General features: G+C 41.4%; 1 protein-coding gene across 6 annotated transcripts in view; it reads right to left on the minus strand.

Annotated features, from left to right (window-relative positions):
• The window catches only part of GRIA3 (glutamate ionotropic receptor AMPA type subunit 3), a 147,643-nt gene that overhangs the window by 77,948 nt on the left and 52,391 nt on the right, over positions 1-17,304 (minus strand). For all 6 annotated transcript variants that reach the window (XR_010475727.1, XM_065077975.1, XM_065077973.1 and 3 more), the window contains exon 4: positions 4,543-4,730. Coding sequence is in view for 5 of the 6 variants with exons in the window: in XM_065077975.1 (XP_064934047.1) it covers positions 4,543-4,730 (188 nt within the window). In the remaining variant the exon portion in view is untranslated. The remainder of the gene's footprint in view (positions 1-4,542; positions 4,731-17,304) is intronic.

Consider the following 17,304-nt stretch of genomic DNA (forward strand, 5'->3'; position numbering starts at 1 on the left):
TGAAAGCTGTTGTGCCGTGAGCACACTGTGAGACAAGAGCAGCTCTTCAGAGGGATGCAGCTGTGGCCGTCCTGAAAACCCACGGAACATCTTCCTAATCTCAAAATTTCAGACTTAAAGGTCAAGTCATAGTCAGTGCTTGCACTGGACAGAGTTCAGTCGATCAGATTACCCTTCTTAATCCTGCAGACACTTTAATTCAAGTCTTCTTTGACAGTTTGACTGTCATTGTAAAATTCTGAAGACTGCATTCTCTGCTGTAATATTGCTTCTGCTTTGTGAGATGCCTCCCCTCAGTACAGAGATTGCCTTTCAGCCTAACCTTTATGACTACGTTTGGAGATAGTGTCCTTTTGATAAAAGCATGCAGTCTCTGGAATAAACAGGTCTTTTGTAAAGTTTCACCATTTTGATCCTGAATGGAGTTTCTTCCTCCTTATTTTCCCTCAGGAGGTTTTCTTCTAAATGGACACAAAGCCAGTCTAGTCTGAAATACAGCTTGTTATCTTGGGAATAAGAAAAACATATTTCTTGACTCAAAATCATGTCTCTAAATACACAGTTGAACAAGCTAAAGCTTACTGTTAGTTCTCAGAAGAAAATGTTCTTCTGTTTATGAGAACAACATTTTATATCTATCTGTGAAGGAATACTGGAATATTTTAGCGTCAAGGGACAAGAAGTGTGGGGAGCTTATGAATTTTGCATGATGTAAGTGTTGCTATCTGTATGCTTGAGAGGCCACTAGATGATTAAATTGCATATAGTTTTTTTGTAGAAGAAGGGATATGGATCCACATGCTCAATGGTTATAGAACTACAGGACAAGGGAACAAACAGATGCTAATGTACAGAATGACTATTAATCTGCTTCCCCTTATGCTGCAGCTGAAGAGCCAGAGGTGATTTGGGCAGGGTATCCACCTCTAGGACACAATATGGGCCCTATCACAAGATTCTTTGGAAGGGGAATGAAACCAGATGCGCTGCAGAATGAAACCTGGCACAAAACAGGTTACCCAGGCAGAGCAGGAGCTGAGGTGAACTCTTTTCCCTACCCTACATTTACACACCAGGGGGAGACAGCTGGGAGAGATCCCTCCTTGGGTGTCAGCCAGCCCTGAGAAGAGAAGTACTCCACATGACAGGTTTCAGATCTTGGAAATACAGAGACATTCAGATGTGCCAGATGTTGAAGCCATATGGAATACTCAAGGTCACTGACTCACATGTCTTAACATCACTGGAGGAAGGTACAGAATATTCCAGCAGGACCTGAAGTCTCTGAAGAAAATCCTCAGATGCCCAATTGTCTTTAAGGAAGCCTACACCTTCGGAAGAGACGTATATCCTGGTTTGAACTGGTTGAAAAAAGCACCAAAGAAAGAGAACTGCACACACTGACCAGACTGACACAGGAGAAGAGGTCACTCTTATTTAATCCTAGCACTGACACGAAGCCATGATATGTGGTTTCTGGAGCAGAGAACTGACAAGCTTGTCGAATGGCCTGGCCAAGAGCCCAAAAGTCTGATAGCAAACTCAGCACGTGTGTAGACTGTTTAGTGGTTTACAGTCTGTTTATTTCTGCTATGACTTTTGCTCTTGAATAAGTCCTATTTAAGCTTCTGAAAGCCAGGGTCACTGGCAAACACTCCTGTTTTCCCTGAGAAAATGACATCCCCCCAGTGACCAGAGTAAAGCCCCTCTCTGGAGGGAGGCATCACTTCCAGAAGGTAATGGGAGGACTGACCTTTGAAGATGTGCCCCTGAGGAGGCCAAAAAGGGAGAGGGATGGAAAGGCAGCTGGGCTGGGGCAGCCTAGAGCAGCCCTTGGTGGGACAGAGTTTGTCCAGCAGTGCTCTGCCATAACAGGCAGAGCCTTGGCTTTCCTTTGCTTGGGAAGAAAGCTCTTCAAAGCCACCTGCAGTTGTGCAGTCTGTGTGCTGCTAGTGTGCTCAGATGTCACCGCCTCAGAGCTGAGCAGACCTCCTAGACTCCAAACAAAGCGCCAGTTTGACTTTTTAAACTGCAATAAAACGCTAGATTTGAAATATGCAAATCCAGAGTTATCCTTCCCCTCAATGGGATGCTATCAGCAAACACAGTTGGCTATACAGAAGACAACTCTCCACTCCCTTGAGCAAACTGGCTGGATGGATTTACGTAGTACATGTATTTGTTAGATTTTTAAACTACTTTATGAGAAGATAACAAGGTAAGCAGAAGAGATGGAAGAAAAGCCAAAACCCAATAATTGTCAGGGGTCAAACGCTACTGATTTTCTTTGCAGAAACCTAAGCCATTGGTTTTCAGTATCAGATTAAAAGAACTCTAGAAAATGTTGCTAGAAGATATTTTTAGCATCAGGGGCACCAGCCTGGGATCTGCTGGGGCAATTCTTTGTCAAGTGAATGGTCCCAGTAAAATAAATAGAATATGCATAAAAAAGTGCTGCATAATCAGACTGCTTTTGTTAGACTGCTAAACAGACACGATTATACTATGCTATATATGACATAGTATTTATGGGTGAAAATGTCTGCAGGGTTTGGTAGCAAAACAATGGACTGACAGTGTTCAACTGATGGGTAACACTGGTTGACACCGTCCTAAAATCCAACTGCAAGAAAATTTTAAGATCTTTTAGAAATCTTTGAGATAATTTAGGATAAAGATTTCACAGAAATATCACAGTTTTGTGTAAATAAAGTTCAAAAGAGGGACAGTGGGCATAATACAGAAAAAGTAATTTAACAGTACAGAGATGAGCTATGTACAGTAATGACAATAAAAATGAGTACTGTAGAGTTTGGGGAAACTCAGAGGCCCCAGTACCAAATCTTTAGTTACACAGATGCTAATCACATTGATAGAAAGCTGAATCAAACGTTTAATAAAATGACAACTTCAGCAGGTTTGAATTTAGAATGCTTGGAGAAGAAAAGAGACCACTGTTTTTTTGCTATACAGTTTGCTTGGTATATAGCTTTCATTTTAGGCACTGGAATGGTTTGATTATTTTTTTCTCTCACTTGTACAATGTAAGAAAAAGAGAGAACGAAATGTAAACGGAGTGAGAAAGATCAAACAAAAGGCCTGTTCCCCAGCTGAGAGTGGGCCCAAACGGTTATTTAAGCTCGGCTCAGGCGTGGTCTCCTGCATCATTTTCAGGAGAGTGGGCTGTGGTATGGTGTTTCGCATCTTCTGTGAGAACACGAGCAAATGGAACAAAAAAACCATAGTTTCTCGCACTTTGCTGTACGAATTTCCCTAAAAAGAGTACTCACCATATTGACTACAAACACAGTGCAAAACGCAACGCTATGTATGGGTGTGACAGCCACACTGGCTGTCAGAGTCGCGGAGCAGCACTGGCCTGTGCTGTGTCCTGTTGGGCATCTTTGTCCTTCCTGCTGTCCTATGCGACCCGCAGCTGTGGGGCCCGGCCGTGAACACCACCCCGTCCCCGCAGACTGGCCCCAGGACACTCCTCAAGGCTTGGCAGCACCCCAGTCTTTGGTGAAGGAACCCAGGGAATATAGCTGTTGCATTCCCCAGGGTTTATGGCAGTGAGGTCAGCTTGCTACTAGTTTACATTTCTAACAGATATGCTAATGCTTCATGAAATTGAAACGTTACTTTTCATCTATTCCATACTATAAATTCACGGTTAAATTTATGAAGTGGCAATAATAGGGGTTTTTTTCAGTCTTAATGCAAGTGAATTCCCACATGCCTGTGAATACAGAAGCAGCATGGACTTAGTTCCACACCAACGCCAGCTCTGCTGTGAGTGCAGGCGGCAAGGGCCTGTCCTGCCTCTGCCCCTTGTGATGTCTGTCTGTCCCTGTGCCTCTCCAAGCACGCTACATAGCGCAGCCAGCGGCACAGGCGTCCAGGGCAGCTGCTGGGGACAGCCGGGGGGACAGCCGCTCCTCCGAGACAGAGCAAACCCTGGGAAGACCATGCGACAGCAAAACAGTCACCAAAAAGTGCATCTTCCCCAATAAAGGTGTTTAGACTATCACCCACAATTTAAACCTGTCACTGGCTGTGCAGAGGGAAGGGCTTTATATACCAAAAAGTGCTAATGAGCTGTTTGGACTACCAACTGAATGTTTCATTAGCAATATTTCCATTCAGGAATTTTTTAATACAACTCAAAACTACTTCACTGGCTTTTTATTTCTTGTTACATGTTCCACTGAACAAACTGCAGCTTTCTTGCAATCTCTACAAGTAGCCCTGATGTCAGTAATGTTTCTCTGGCATCTAAGGTTTTAGGTTCTTAACCTACTTAAAAATAATTCATTATTAACATTTGGGAAAAAATATCACAGAGACATTTCCTTGTAGATCACATGTAAGCGCTGCCACCAACTATGAGCATCACTGAGGCATTTCAGCTTTAGTAGATAACCAGCCAGTTGTTGAGACTCATATCTCAATAGATATTTAATTAATTTCTAGCAACAGAAAGTTCTGGAAACATTAACGATGTCTGTCACAGCTAGACCACAATTTCTGAAAAGTGTATACCTGTTCCAAAATGGTGTTGATTCTCTCTACTTCACAGTCAATTAAGTATCTTTTTTCTTGCCGCCTGTCCATCTCCTCTATAATTCTTCTGAACTCTTGAACATCCTTTATGCTTCCTACAGATCTGGCTGTCACTTGCCAGTTGTTCTGTACTGCTGCTTCCATAATTGCCTGAAGAATGGAAAATCCTGTAGGGGGAAGAGACAATGCAAGCGTTTAAGAACAGAAAGAAAATAAAAACTATTTTGAATGGCTGACAAAGGGTTCACAAAAATTTGCATCATCTAAAGGGACACATATTGGCCAATAGCCTGCAAATGCTTGATTACTTGAGAAAGCAACCGTGCAGGAACCAGTTTCTCCTCTCAGCCGTGCCACTGCCAAAGCCACTGACTTCAGCAGAATTGCTCAGCGGTATATTACTGTGAGGCGTATCAGGGTCTGTCCAATATATCATATTATGATCCTCCCAGGGATGTTTATGGTGGTGCTGGGGTCCGTGCCAGCTGAGAACAGGAGCCTGCAGCCATTACTTGGGCAGAAGTCCATCAGCTTGAAGAGCCGGACAGAAGGGGCAATTTGCCTGCGCAGACTGCAGCAATGGGTCATTACCTGGCAAAGATCCAGGCACTGCACAAGAATTCCAATTAAGTCATTGTACTGGTTATTGGAGCCACGAACCACAGGGGAATATTTTACTGATACTCACTTTGATTTCAAAAAATATTTTTAAATATGGAGTCTAGCAGTATTAACCATACCTTCAATGCTTTCATTAAGGCAGTATCAACTCATTAGCAGCCTCAAGAGAGGAAAGAAGTGGTACAGAATGACCAAAGATTGCACAGTGGGAAATTATAGAAGCAAACAGCATTTCACCTCTTGTGGACAGCCATGCCTGGGCAACAGAGAAGACTCCAGTGTCCAAGCAAAAGGTGGCGAAACTGGGAAGGGTGATCTCCTTCAAGTCACGCTATGTAGGAGTCATCAGAAATTGATCTGCATCCCTTTATTGCAGTATGCAACTGGGAATTTGGTGAATTACTTGTTTTGCATGGTTCTAATTGTTTCAGATCTGGGCAGATGCCAGTCACAGAGAGAGGTTATCTACTTCAAGCACACACAGTGGTTTCCAGCACAGTTTCTTTCTACAGAAGCATTCATGTGAGCTGTGTTCCTGTCCAGACAATTTATTTGCAAAACATTCAGTCCAATCATTTAGTCATACTGTGGATTTTTTATCCACAGCCAGATTTCAGAAGCTCAGAATGTCTTCACATACACAAACACATAACCATACAGGATCAACAATCAATTAATTGTGCTCCGTGACAGCCAGTCCCCTACAATTCTGAAATGAGCTGGAGCTGCAGAGGAACAACATGTTCACTGCTTTGAATTAAGCCAATAGCTGTTCTGAACTCAGATATCATTCTAGGGGCAAACCGGTAACAAGGAGCTTGCGCTGCAGCCTGACGTTCTGTAGTCTGCTGCAAACCTGGCTGAAGCCTGAGGAGCTGCATCGTTATCTCATTACAGACACAAACGAGGGGAGAGTGTGATTTTCTAGATTGCAGTTAGGTTATTATAATTAACCATGTGACTTCCTTAAGTCTCACTCAAGTGCCCTCACTTCCCCTTGATGCTTAATGCTTTTCCTTGTGTGAATGCACTTACTATCCCATGAAAGGTGGTAACAATTAATATGTACACTGGTTGGGAACTCTTTCTGGCATCTTCTTTCCCCTGGGACTATTGAAAGGGAGGAATTTACATATGTATAGTACAATGAAATCAGTCTTCCTTAACATCATATTTTACAAAAATGGCTGTGATGTCTGTGACAGCATTGTGATTTCATTGCATGTAGGAGGAAGATCTAAGCCTCAGATATTTGGTTGGCTGCAGACGAGGAATTTTGATGTGGGAACATAAATACCACTAATGGGGATTTACAAATGCTTTGTGTACAAAGATGTGCTTTTTAAAAAATATGATTCTACTAAGTAATGAATATTTACAACTTTGTTTCATCATTCATGTCTAAGTATGGATCTATGAGTCTGTAAATCTATTTTTTTGACTCCAAATCAAACAAAATTGTTCAACAAATTATGAAAAATTTGTCACATTAAAAAAAAAAAAGCCAACACTATAGCTCTATTTTTTGCTAATAACATATACAAAACTTACAAATTGTCTCAAAGAAGTAAGAACACGAACATGTTGGAGAACAGATGCCACTGGTTGACTCTCATGCAGCCAAGTTCAGTTAATACTGTTTGAGTCAGAGCTTGCCTTGTCAAACCTTTAACATCTCAGAAGAAAGCTGGGCAATTTTCCTCATTTTGTGCAATTGCATGTTTATGTGGGTGTGAGTGTGTTTTGCATGTTTGTGTATTAGTCAGTGGCTACCATTCCAAGAAAAAGAAGAGTAAGGTTACTCAGCAGCCTTTCTCCAATGCATGAAAATATGGTAATCTGAGTGTGAAAAAGCTACAGAGAGCTTCCTAACCTCTGTCATCTCTACCTCCTCTTTCTCCTCATCACACCAAGCCTTTACAGTCACAGTCCCCTCTGCCCTTCTCAGTTCTTGAAACCCTCCCCATGGCTCAGGCTGTGCAAGGCCACCCCCTTCTCCTGTCCTCACTGACAAGAACTGTTTGTCCTTCCTGGCTCGTTAGGCTGGTCCTCTGACAAGCTTCACAGAGCCCATTCCCCTCACTTTACAAAAGCACGGTTCCAACCCCCTGCCTTCAGGGAGGCTGAACTCCCGCATCCTTGCAAACGCATGTTCACTGTTCCCAACCCCCAAGCTCGCTCTCTATTGCCTTCAGCACCATTTATGACATTTTGCATTGTTACCCATTATGTGATATTTCTGTAAACAACATGTTCCAGGTTCCAGCTGTACTTTACTATGAAGAGAGTTGTTACATAAGCAGTGTGACTGTGTAAATAAAAGGACCATTTTATCTTTAAATGTGAACTTTTCTTTCTTCTTAGCATAATAATGCAAGCTGTGACAGTTTGGGTGTGCAGCCCGGTTAATGAATGGGGAAAGCATTTTCCTTATTTTGTGCACATCAGTCACCAGACCCATACAGTGAGTTTTCCTATTCTCTACCCTCCAGTATGGACACCATGTGAATGCTTCACAAGAGATGTTTCCCCTGAGCACCCCAAGGTGCTGAACCCCCATCTGACTCACCCCAAAGGAAACCAGCCAGCCATGGTAACCACCTCTGTTTGGTAGCTTCTTATGTTCTGCATCAGATCTGTCCTGAAAGACTGAAGGACTGATAAGTCACCCCAGGTCTGTGAAGAAGCCATGCAGGACAAATGCGCTGGTTTGGCTGGGATGGAGTTAATTTTCACAGGAAGCTGGGAGGGGACACAGCCGGGACAGCTAAACTGGTCACAGGCATATTCCACACATAGGATGTTGTCCTCAATACAAAACTGGGGGAGCTGGCTGGGGAAGGGGCTGGCTGCTTGGGGAATCGCTGCTGTCGGCTGGGACTAAACCACAACAAAAGGCTTTCATTAATACCGTTGCCAGTTTATACTGCTTCAACTGATAAAGCCAAAAAATATTAGATAAGAAAAACAATACCCTCTTAGAAGACTACGGCTATGAGATGAACTCGCATCAGGTTCGTAACACCATTGCTAAAATTCAGAGGTGGTTCATTCTACAGTCATTAACACAAATACAGACAACAGGAAAAAAAATCATCCAGGCCCCACTCTGATCTTTCATCCTCTTTTTTTCTTAGTAATACCCTGGATGTGCAAAAGCAGCAGGATGGAAGGCACACGCTCCTCTGGAAGCGCTGCTGCTGGGGCTGTCTCCTCTGCACTGCACAATGTCATTAACAGGCGGGCACTACTGGGTCACAGATATGTCTGGTCACACCATGGTCATGTCCACACTTGCCAGGTCACGTAGCAAACCTGTATTATATTTTGGTACTAGGGAGGCGTTGCTCCTGTGATCTTTGAATCAAGCACAGAAGTCGAGCTGATCTGCACCTATTAAGAGTTTAGACAATCTTTGCCTTCATATTCAAATGTGTCATTGTCTTTTAAAATATTGATGATTTCAAAGAGCCAAACCTCATCTAAAGAGTCTGCAAAATGATTGGGCTGGAGCAATCTATGGCAATAAAACTAGAAAATAACATGTGCCCAGCTTACTAGTCAGTGAGCTGAAGCAAATATTTTGAGTTTTGCTGACCGAAGGTTGCAAAGAGGGAAATTATTACATAAATTTCTCTCAAAGTAGGAAAAATATTACTTGTTGCAATGCTATCTCTGTACTTTAAGCAACCCAGACTCGATTACATTCCAGGCAGTTCCCTGCAGCTGAACTAAGGCACAAATTCTCCCAGTATTTTCACAGTTCTGCCAGGGAAGTGAAGCCTGTATCTCAGCAGTTCAAATCATCCCTTTGATACAAGCATCTCTCACTGACCCTGCTAACACAGGTGAAGCGGACATTTCACTCTTTTGCATCTATGAAAGCTCATGAAACTTTCCTCACATTCACATAAGCAAAATTCATCTGAGTAGTTTGCTCAGCCAGATGAAATTCTACGCACTATATCACTGAACTTAACTCACTTGAATAAGAGCGATCATTAATGTGTCAGGAGTAAAAGACCACACAGCAACATCTGCAGCATCACGTGAGCCCTCACAATTTGCACCAAAGTACTTTCAGGAAAAAAGTGATTTATGGAAGCAGGTAATTTTTTTCCAGTATGTTCCTGATAAGATCTTGGACCTTAGTCTCCTATTTGAAATGAAAGTGCATTTGCTTGCAGTCCCTCTTTCTTTTGCCTTGCTGAGTACCACAGTTCTTTGAGGGGTATATTTTCCCGGCATGGAGCATGTTTGTGTCAGCTGAATGAACATTAGTGCTGATCTGAATACTTGTGTTTTGAACTATGTACCTGGCACATGATACAAAGAACTAAGATTCTGGCTCCCGAATGAACTTCAAGGATTTAGGTCTGGAGTTGCGTTTGACAAGGGCACGATGAACTCACCAGAAAGGAGGCCATCAAGGCAAGTGCTTCCCCAAGACAGATACAAATTGTATGATGCCAGCTTACATTTCAAGTGTACTAGAGGTCTGTAAGTTGAGATATACTTGAATATTCTGTGTGTTTGGCACTGAGCCTAGCACTGATTTAAAAGCAAACAGATCAACATGTTAGGTGTGAGTAAAAACAACTAGTCAACACAAAACACTCATCATTCGAAATCCAAATGTGTCAGTTAGGCAACTATGCTTTGCACAACCTACGGCTGCTTAACAATTTTAGAGTAGGGGATGAAGCAAGGAATAAGCTACTAAAGTAGTCACAAGTAAGAGATGTGGCAAATGACTACTACACTGGAGTGCTCTTTCGGTTCAACACATATGAGTTCAGATTATTAAATAGAAGTAGAATACCTGCATTCCACCTGTTTTTGACCTGATCACTTCTATTTGGTAACATAGGCAAAGTGTTACACTCCGCTATTCTGATAGCAAACAACCTTCTAGATCAAGTAACAAACACAGTCTGAAGTTTTTTTCTTCTGCTTTTTCTATTCAGTAAACTTCTAGTTGCATTATTGCAACCTGCCATACATAAACAAATAAATCTACATAAATATATATGTCAGCTTAGTTATGTGAATGTGAACTGGCCGAGCTCTAAAGGAGAATTTACAGGAAGCATCTGGTTCACATTTGCTATTTGTTTGGGATGGGATACAACTAAACATGCAGGAATTCAGATCTGCTGAATGCAAGACATTTTTTTTAATAGCTCTTTCTGAATGCATTTTATCTTCATCTGTTCTTTCCTAACAACCTTGCGTCTGACTTACTCATTTTACTCAAGCTTTAGGTCATTGCAACTCCAGTGTTTTTGAATGAAGCTGTGCCAGTGTAAAATGAGAGTAATGTAGTAAGGGACTGAACAGTACAATAACCAAGGGCAGACAAAAAGATGCTGTAAGCAATGCTGTCACCTCTGTAAGGGGACTTTTACATATGACTTTCACAATGATGTGGGCAAATCTCCTGGTGTATAACAGACCCCAATACACCAATATGATCCAAAGTCTATCAAAAGAGCTGTGTTGTAGTTTTAGCTTTGCTATGCAAATCTTTACTTAAATATGTCCAAGGGAATAATAATCGAGCAATTATAGTTTCTGGATGCAGAAGGGTAACAGAAAACAGATGAGATGGGAACATTTTGAAGTCAGAGTATGTTCAGCTTGAGGAAAATGTAACAGGTAAACACTTGTGCAGAGAAGATGGAAGAACTAGCACAGAAAATCAGAGAAAGGAATAATGTATTTTGAGAAGCGACAGAAGGTGAAGAGCATAGTGTTGTCCAGTGGGCATGGGCTGTAGGGTATCCTCCGTGTACTTATTACCAAGAACTCTTGATTCTGACGTTATCAGAAAGCTGACAGAGGCAGTGGTGAGGGCAGTCTGTCACCAGAGGATGCTGAGATCTGGAAGACATGGGCCCTGGGGGTAATGAAAAGCCCTCCAAAAAGGAAAACATTTTTTTCCATGCAAATGGAAAAATGGTAAAACTACACTAGTATTAAAAATAAATAACTTCCAAGCTTTAGGTGTTCTGAATAAAAAAATAATTAAACCACTTAAGTACAGAGAGATTTCATCTGTTGATCTCTACACTGAGTCCAGGGCTTTGCCTCTGTCCAGCAGAGCCAAAACCCTAAAACTATGCAGTCAGTACAGCCCTGTCACACATACAGAGGGAATTCAATTCCAATGATATTCCTGCCCAACATCCATTTCCCCGAGTGCCCTGAATTCTCTAATAAGGACACTCTCCAAGCGATGTTAGCAAATTCACAATAAAGCATTTGCTGAGTACAGTCCTGCTGGCCACTGGTATAGGGAAGCTAACGACATAACCTCAGTGCCCCACCACAGCCCTTCTGTAGTGGCTTCTCTCCCTTCTCTTCACCCCTGGGCACCCCTTTCCCACGACCACACATTTTGCAGCCTCACGTACTGCTCTTGTACAGTGCAAGCTTGAATGAGTTCTCACCAAGCTCTGCTGCTTGCAGCAAACCAGCCTTCAGCTGAAAGGAATGACATAATGAGAGTAGAAGTTTCTTTGGGTAAAAAAGAAGAAACCAAGATACGCAGATACTACCAACCACTTATTTCAGACCACCAAAGCTGGGTTTTTTCATTACCCTGTGCATTGGTCACTGAAGAAACCACCACGGATAAAAAAATATCTCAGCCACAATCCTCTTGATGTCAGACGCCATGAAGTTGACCACAGTGAAGCCTAAGTGAGATGCTTTGGCCTTAGTCTGTCCTTAACTTCAGGTACATTTGGACGACAGTCTCTTAGGTTCTCTTTATAGTCATCAGATGGATGCCATGTAATCTTTCTGCGTTTGCAACATGCACGGAAATCAACGGAAGAAAATACAGACATGAAGTTGTGTAAGGCATTATCATGTAGGTATCACTCACAACTCTTACCTGCAATTGAGAAACTAAAAAAGAACAAAAATCCCAACGTGTTGACTAGCACTCAACTGATGAGGCTAATTACTGCACGTTAAAAATACATATCTAATTGTGTTTACATATTTATCTCAGCGAAAAAATTCTAATTAGGAATCACAGAGTTGGCAATTATCAGGCTGGAAAAGCCTAACTTGTCTGCAAAACAACTGTAGCACATTCCTCATGAAGCCAGTCTGCAAAGTGAAATCACAGTATGCGCAGATATTGCAAGATGTGGTGAATTCAGCTCATCTTTTGTTGACAATACTGACTTTGAGGAGCTAGTCAGCCTGTTGCACGACTTGGAGAAAACAGAAAGCGAAAAGCCACCTGATAAATCAACAGCAGAGGATTTTGAAAATAGCTAGAACTTGGCCTCATGTTTCACTGCATTCATCTAAACAGCTAAAAATGTAATTTTGCTATATGCTGCAAACTTAAAATTATTGATAACACAAGTTAATTCTTTGCTGTGATATGCACAGGGTTTTTTAGCATGGGCATGCAAAGCTATTGCTGACTGCCTTCTCTTAAATACATGTCTGGAACTGCTGAGTCTAAGAAATGATAAATATTATTCCTTTGAAGAAACAATCACAGGAGATTATGGTAATCAAACTATGAATTGAAATACATATTAATCACCAAAAAAGCACTGGGTTCACCTCAGATAAATGTCTTGGAAAAGAAATTATTCTAGTTGAATTGTCCTCAAACATAGTAAAATTATTCTATTTGACCTTCAGTCAATCATGTTAGAAAAATATTTATTCCTCTCCCTAACCTTTATCTCCACTTTCTGTATCTCAAGCTACCTAAGCAAACAAATCTTTTGCCTCTGAGAATTTTCATTAACAGATGCTATCAGCCTTTCAAAGTCTGTCTTCATCAACATCTCACCCTTTGGTATCCAGCATTTTAATTGCCCTTGCAGCTGGAATGTGTCTCATGTCTCAACCCGTAAGTTAATTTCCTTTTATTTATTCTGAACACTAAAAAAAAAATATAGCAATCAAAGGGTGAGTACTGATTTTAAAAATATTCTGAAATTTAAATGAGTTTTTATGGTAATATAAATGATAATTTATGGATCCATACTCACAGCCTGCATGTGTGTTTCTTTTTAGTCATTCGGTTATCTGTGCCATTTTGCCAATGGGAAGTAACGAGGAGTTTAATATAGCATTATTACCTATATTTTTTCAGTACAAACATTTCTCTTCATAGCACTGATGTATTCATTAATTACAAGGTCTCATGTTAATTCAAAACAGGTCTGTATACCTCCTCGACCACTTGGCAATACAGATTTGGTCTGAATTGGGCTTAGGCACACAAGTGTAGTTCTACCGCATTGCACAGAATAGATCATCTCACCTGCTTGCTACTGATTCTTCCTGTCGTGAGGCCACAGGATGACAATTTACAAAGTTAGCAGAGAATCAGCATGACATCAACAGACACCACCCGGCCAGCACAACGCCCGGGGGTAACAGGTTACCTTCCAAACATTTCGCAGAGATGAGGTGGCAGAATGAGGACACGGTGGTTCAGGGCTCTGTACCAGTGACCTAACACCATTACTTCTTGCAGCATGACGTTCTGCGTATCAACAAACCTGGTTTATTCTGCAGGGTGGTGACACACAACAGGCTCAGGTAACCTACAGAGCAGAGACTACCTGCTACCAATCAGGGAATTCCTGGGTCTTTACCTGCTACTGAAGGAAGAAACTAACGGGGAAACAACAACTTGCTTTTATTTTTCAACCTTATAATCCCATCTGAATATTAGAGGTCTCTTTCATTGTAGCAAAAATCATTAATAATTCTAGCATCAGCTACCCCACCTTTGCTAACACACAAAGTATTTTTTTGGCTGCTGTTTTGTATTTTGCAACTTCTAAATACAGGGGTTGTAGCCAGTAACCTTAGGTGGGTGAAAAAACCCCAGATTTAAGCATCTGTGGTCAGTTACTGGATACACTATTCCTTATTTAGCTCAGGAAGGCAGCTCAGATGAAATATTAGGCTGGATTATACAGAAATGTACAAACATTTCAGCATAAATATTTGCTAAATAGACAGGAATGCGATTCACAAGTTTAGCTCTGGCTTCATTTCTCCAAGTGGTGACATGCTCAGCTGCAAAGGAAGGACAGAGAGAACATTCTGGGAGCTGGCTCCACACAACAGTGAGGGCTGGCCTTCAGACATTTTGACAGCATCCAAGACAGTCTGTGTCTACAGCACTCACCCTTCCAGGACATTTTTCCCATGGATTGGATTTCCCACCCTGCCCTGTGGTGCCATGCCATTCATTTTTATGCTCCACAAATGGAATTTGCATAGGAAGACATAATTTTGATCTAACAATAACAAAAAAGTAACATTACCTCAGCATGAACAGAGTTTGTCTAATTTACTGCTCTGAAAATTGATGGTTTAGAAATACAAGTGTGACGGGTTTCATAGAGGAAATGGGCTCAGGGAATAACCTATTTGATTTCAAAGGCAATTTCAGCAGAGGCTCAACGTAAGCATAGATGACCAACTTGGAAAAAAACTAGCCCTGCATATAAAGGGCCTGCTGATAGACAGGAATATACCCTCAAAATATGTCCCAAAATTAGCATAATGGAAGTGTACATTGCTAGATCACCACGAACGTGCAATGGTATCAATAAAAGGTTACGCATCCTTTAAGAACTAATGACCATTACATCTTCATTAACTACTGCTGGACTATATACTCATATACATCCACAACTATACAGCAAAATCACTGAACATGCACAACTATGTCTCCTAGTTTTATATCATCAATAAACATTAAAAAATAATCTTATTCTTGCATGTGCACATGGTAAAGATCCTGTGAAATGATCTAAAAATGGTAGTAACCAGAGTATTTGAACCAACTAATACTTTTGCCTATGATCCTCTCGGAAATGGGCTCACTTCATGGTGCTGTATAATCAAATTTTCACAGGTACCTGTCTTTGGCTTTCAAAAGCGGCTTGGGTAGGATGCTAGGAGCAGCTTTCCAGAGGCAATTCAGATGCAGACGCCGAAGGATCTCAGCAGCGGGGCATCTGCCCTCTGCTGACTTAACTGGCAGGCAGGCACAGATCTCATTGAGGTGCTTTTCACAATGTGACTGTATATGTTAAAACCCTCAACACCTCTGGAAGACCCTTTCCGTGTGTCTTTGGAAATCGCTTATGAAAATAGGATATGTGCTTCTCAGAATATGTACTCTGTGGCCTGCTTAAAAAGTGGCACAGAATCCTCTACAGAATACACTGTTAATTAGTTATTTCATTGCAACATGTTCAACAAGTGCACAGATAGAGACTGTCTGCTGAAATGGGATGTACACATAGCCGAGACAGACCATGAATTATTAGCTTGAAGAAAAGGGCATTAGGAAATTCCCCTCCAAGGTTGCAGAGTGGTATCTATCACAAAAGGAAGGGGTTGCATGTAAACTGCAAACGCCCCATTTTCATAGTTTCAAGCTGAATTGCTCTCAATGTTTTCTCAGAGTTGTTTTGTAAAATCAGGAAGTTGTAACAAACATATCCTTGGGACCAGTCAACCTCAGTACTCCAATTACGTTGGGCTTTGCACCCAATTACACTGCCAAGTGTTTACTGTTATTTAAAATGCTTATATGCTATTTGAATATTCAATCCAATATTCAGTCCAACAAAAGAACTCTTCTATTCCATTTGTTTTAATATTATACTGATGCATGAGTAGTCTTCCATGACTCCAAAGCCTCACAAACCTGATTGCATGGTTAGCAGTCTATAATGATAAAATATGCAAAATTTCAGTATATAATCTGATACACAGGTAGAAGCACAAGCACTGCTAGTTCTGATCACTCGGTTTACCTTTACTGTAGTCATTTAAGCAGAGAAAGATTTCACCAAACAAGGGAGGTCCTGGTATATGAAGTGGAAAGGCTGAAGTCTTCTGTGCAAATCAATACTTTAAACCACAAGGTTTTCATTTCATCACTGCCCTCCTTCATTAGGGTTGGACTTCTTGTTTAGTCTTATTCCCCCCCTCCCAAGTAAACTAAATAAGATTTCTTTATTTAACACCTTATGCCACTGTATTTATCTCTGTGCAGGTAAGAAAAGCAAAGAAAAACCAGGTCAGTCGCGCCTGTGAGCAACTGGAGTTGACTTCAATAAAAAATTTCCATATAATCTTACTAATTATTAATGTACAGATGTTCTAGCCTCAAAATATATTGCCTGTGCTCACTCCAGGGAGCTGGTCCCCTCTGATTGTACTCAGTACTAACCAACCCTCCCCCCGCAGTGAAATGTCAAGCCAATATTTTTCTTTTTTTTTTTTACAGCAAAAAGTGCAAACATTTTAAAAGCATATTCTTTAAACGCTGGATTATTATGTCTGTGCTATATACCACAGCGTATCAAGAGGTCAAGAATCAGATTCTAACTGTACTGCTACACTTAACAGCTCTCACTGAGGTCTTCACTCTCAATGCCAGATTTTCTTTCTCACTGTTTGGAGCGTGTCCCATCACTTCACTGATTTCTTTTATACAGTGAAATTTTCATCCCTGTTTTAAAAGGTCTACACTGTGCATCTCTGTCCTCATTCTTCAGGTAGCTCTTTTGTCTCTGCCTGCAATGAAAGTCTTGGTGTCTTCATTCCTGTCTTTCAGAAATAGCACTGCTGTCTCCCCTGCTACACTTCATGGCTTCTACTCATTTATCTCCCCCACTGAGATTCACCTCTATCACCTTGGATGATGTGGTACTGAGGGAGGATTAAAAATAAGAGCATGCTGGCTGAAAGGCATTGGGCTGAGACCACGGTCCTGCTACCATACAGCTAAGTAGGTCTCATTCATACCCGCACAGATTATGTGGTGTGCTAGTGGTTCAGGTACTCCAGGATAAGCCACTTCAGATCTTCAGCCCTACTCAAGCACCCTCTCAAATGTCCTCTATACTCAGGACTCCAGAGAGGAGTGGATTTATGCCATTATCTATCTTTAATAGAAGACAAACAACTTGATTTTCCAATTCCTCAGTCTTCCACGTATCACTACCACCTCATTTTCCAGATATGGCAATATTTTATTCTCCCTCTTACACTTTGGAACTGTTACACCTTGGCAGCGAAGCAGGAAGAGAGCTAAATTAG

This window comes from Columba livia, chromosome 12, assembly GCF_036013475.1.
Source record: "Columba livia isolate bColLiv1 breed racing homer chromosome 12, bColLiv1.pat.W.v2, whole genome shotgun sequence".
Classification (NCBI taxonomy): Eukaryota; Metazoa; Chordata; class Aves; order Columbiformes; family Columbidae; genus Columba; species Columba livia.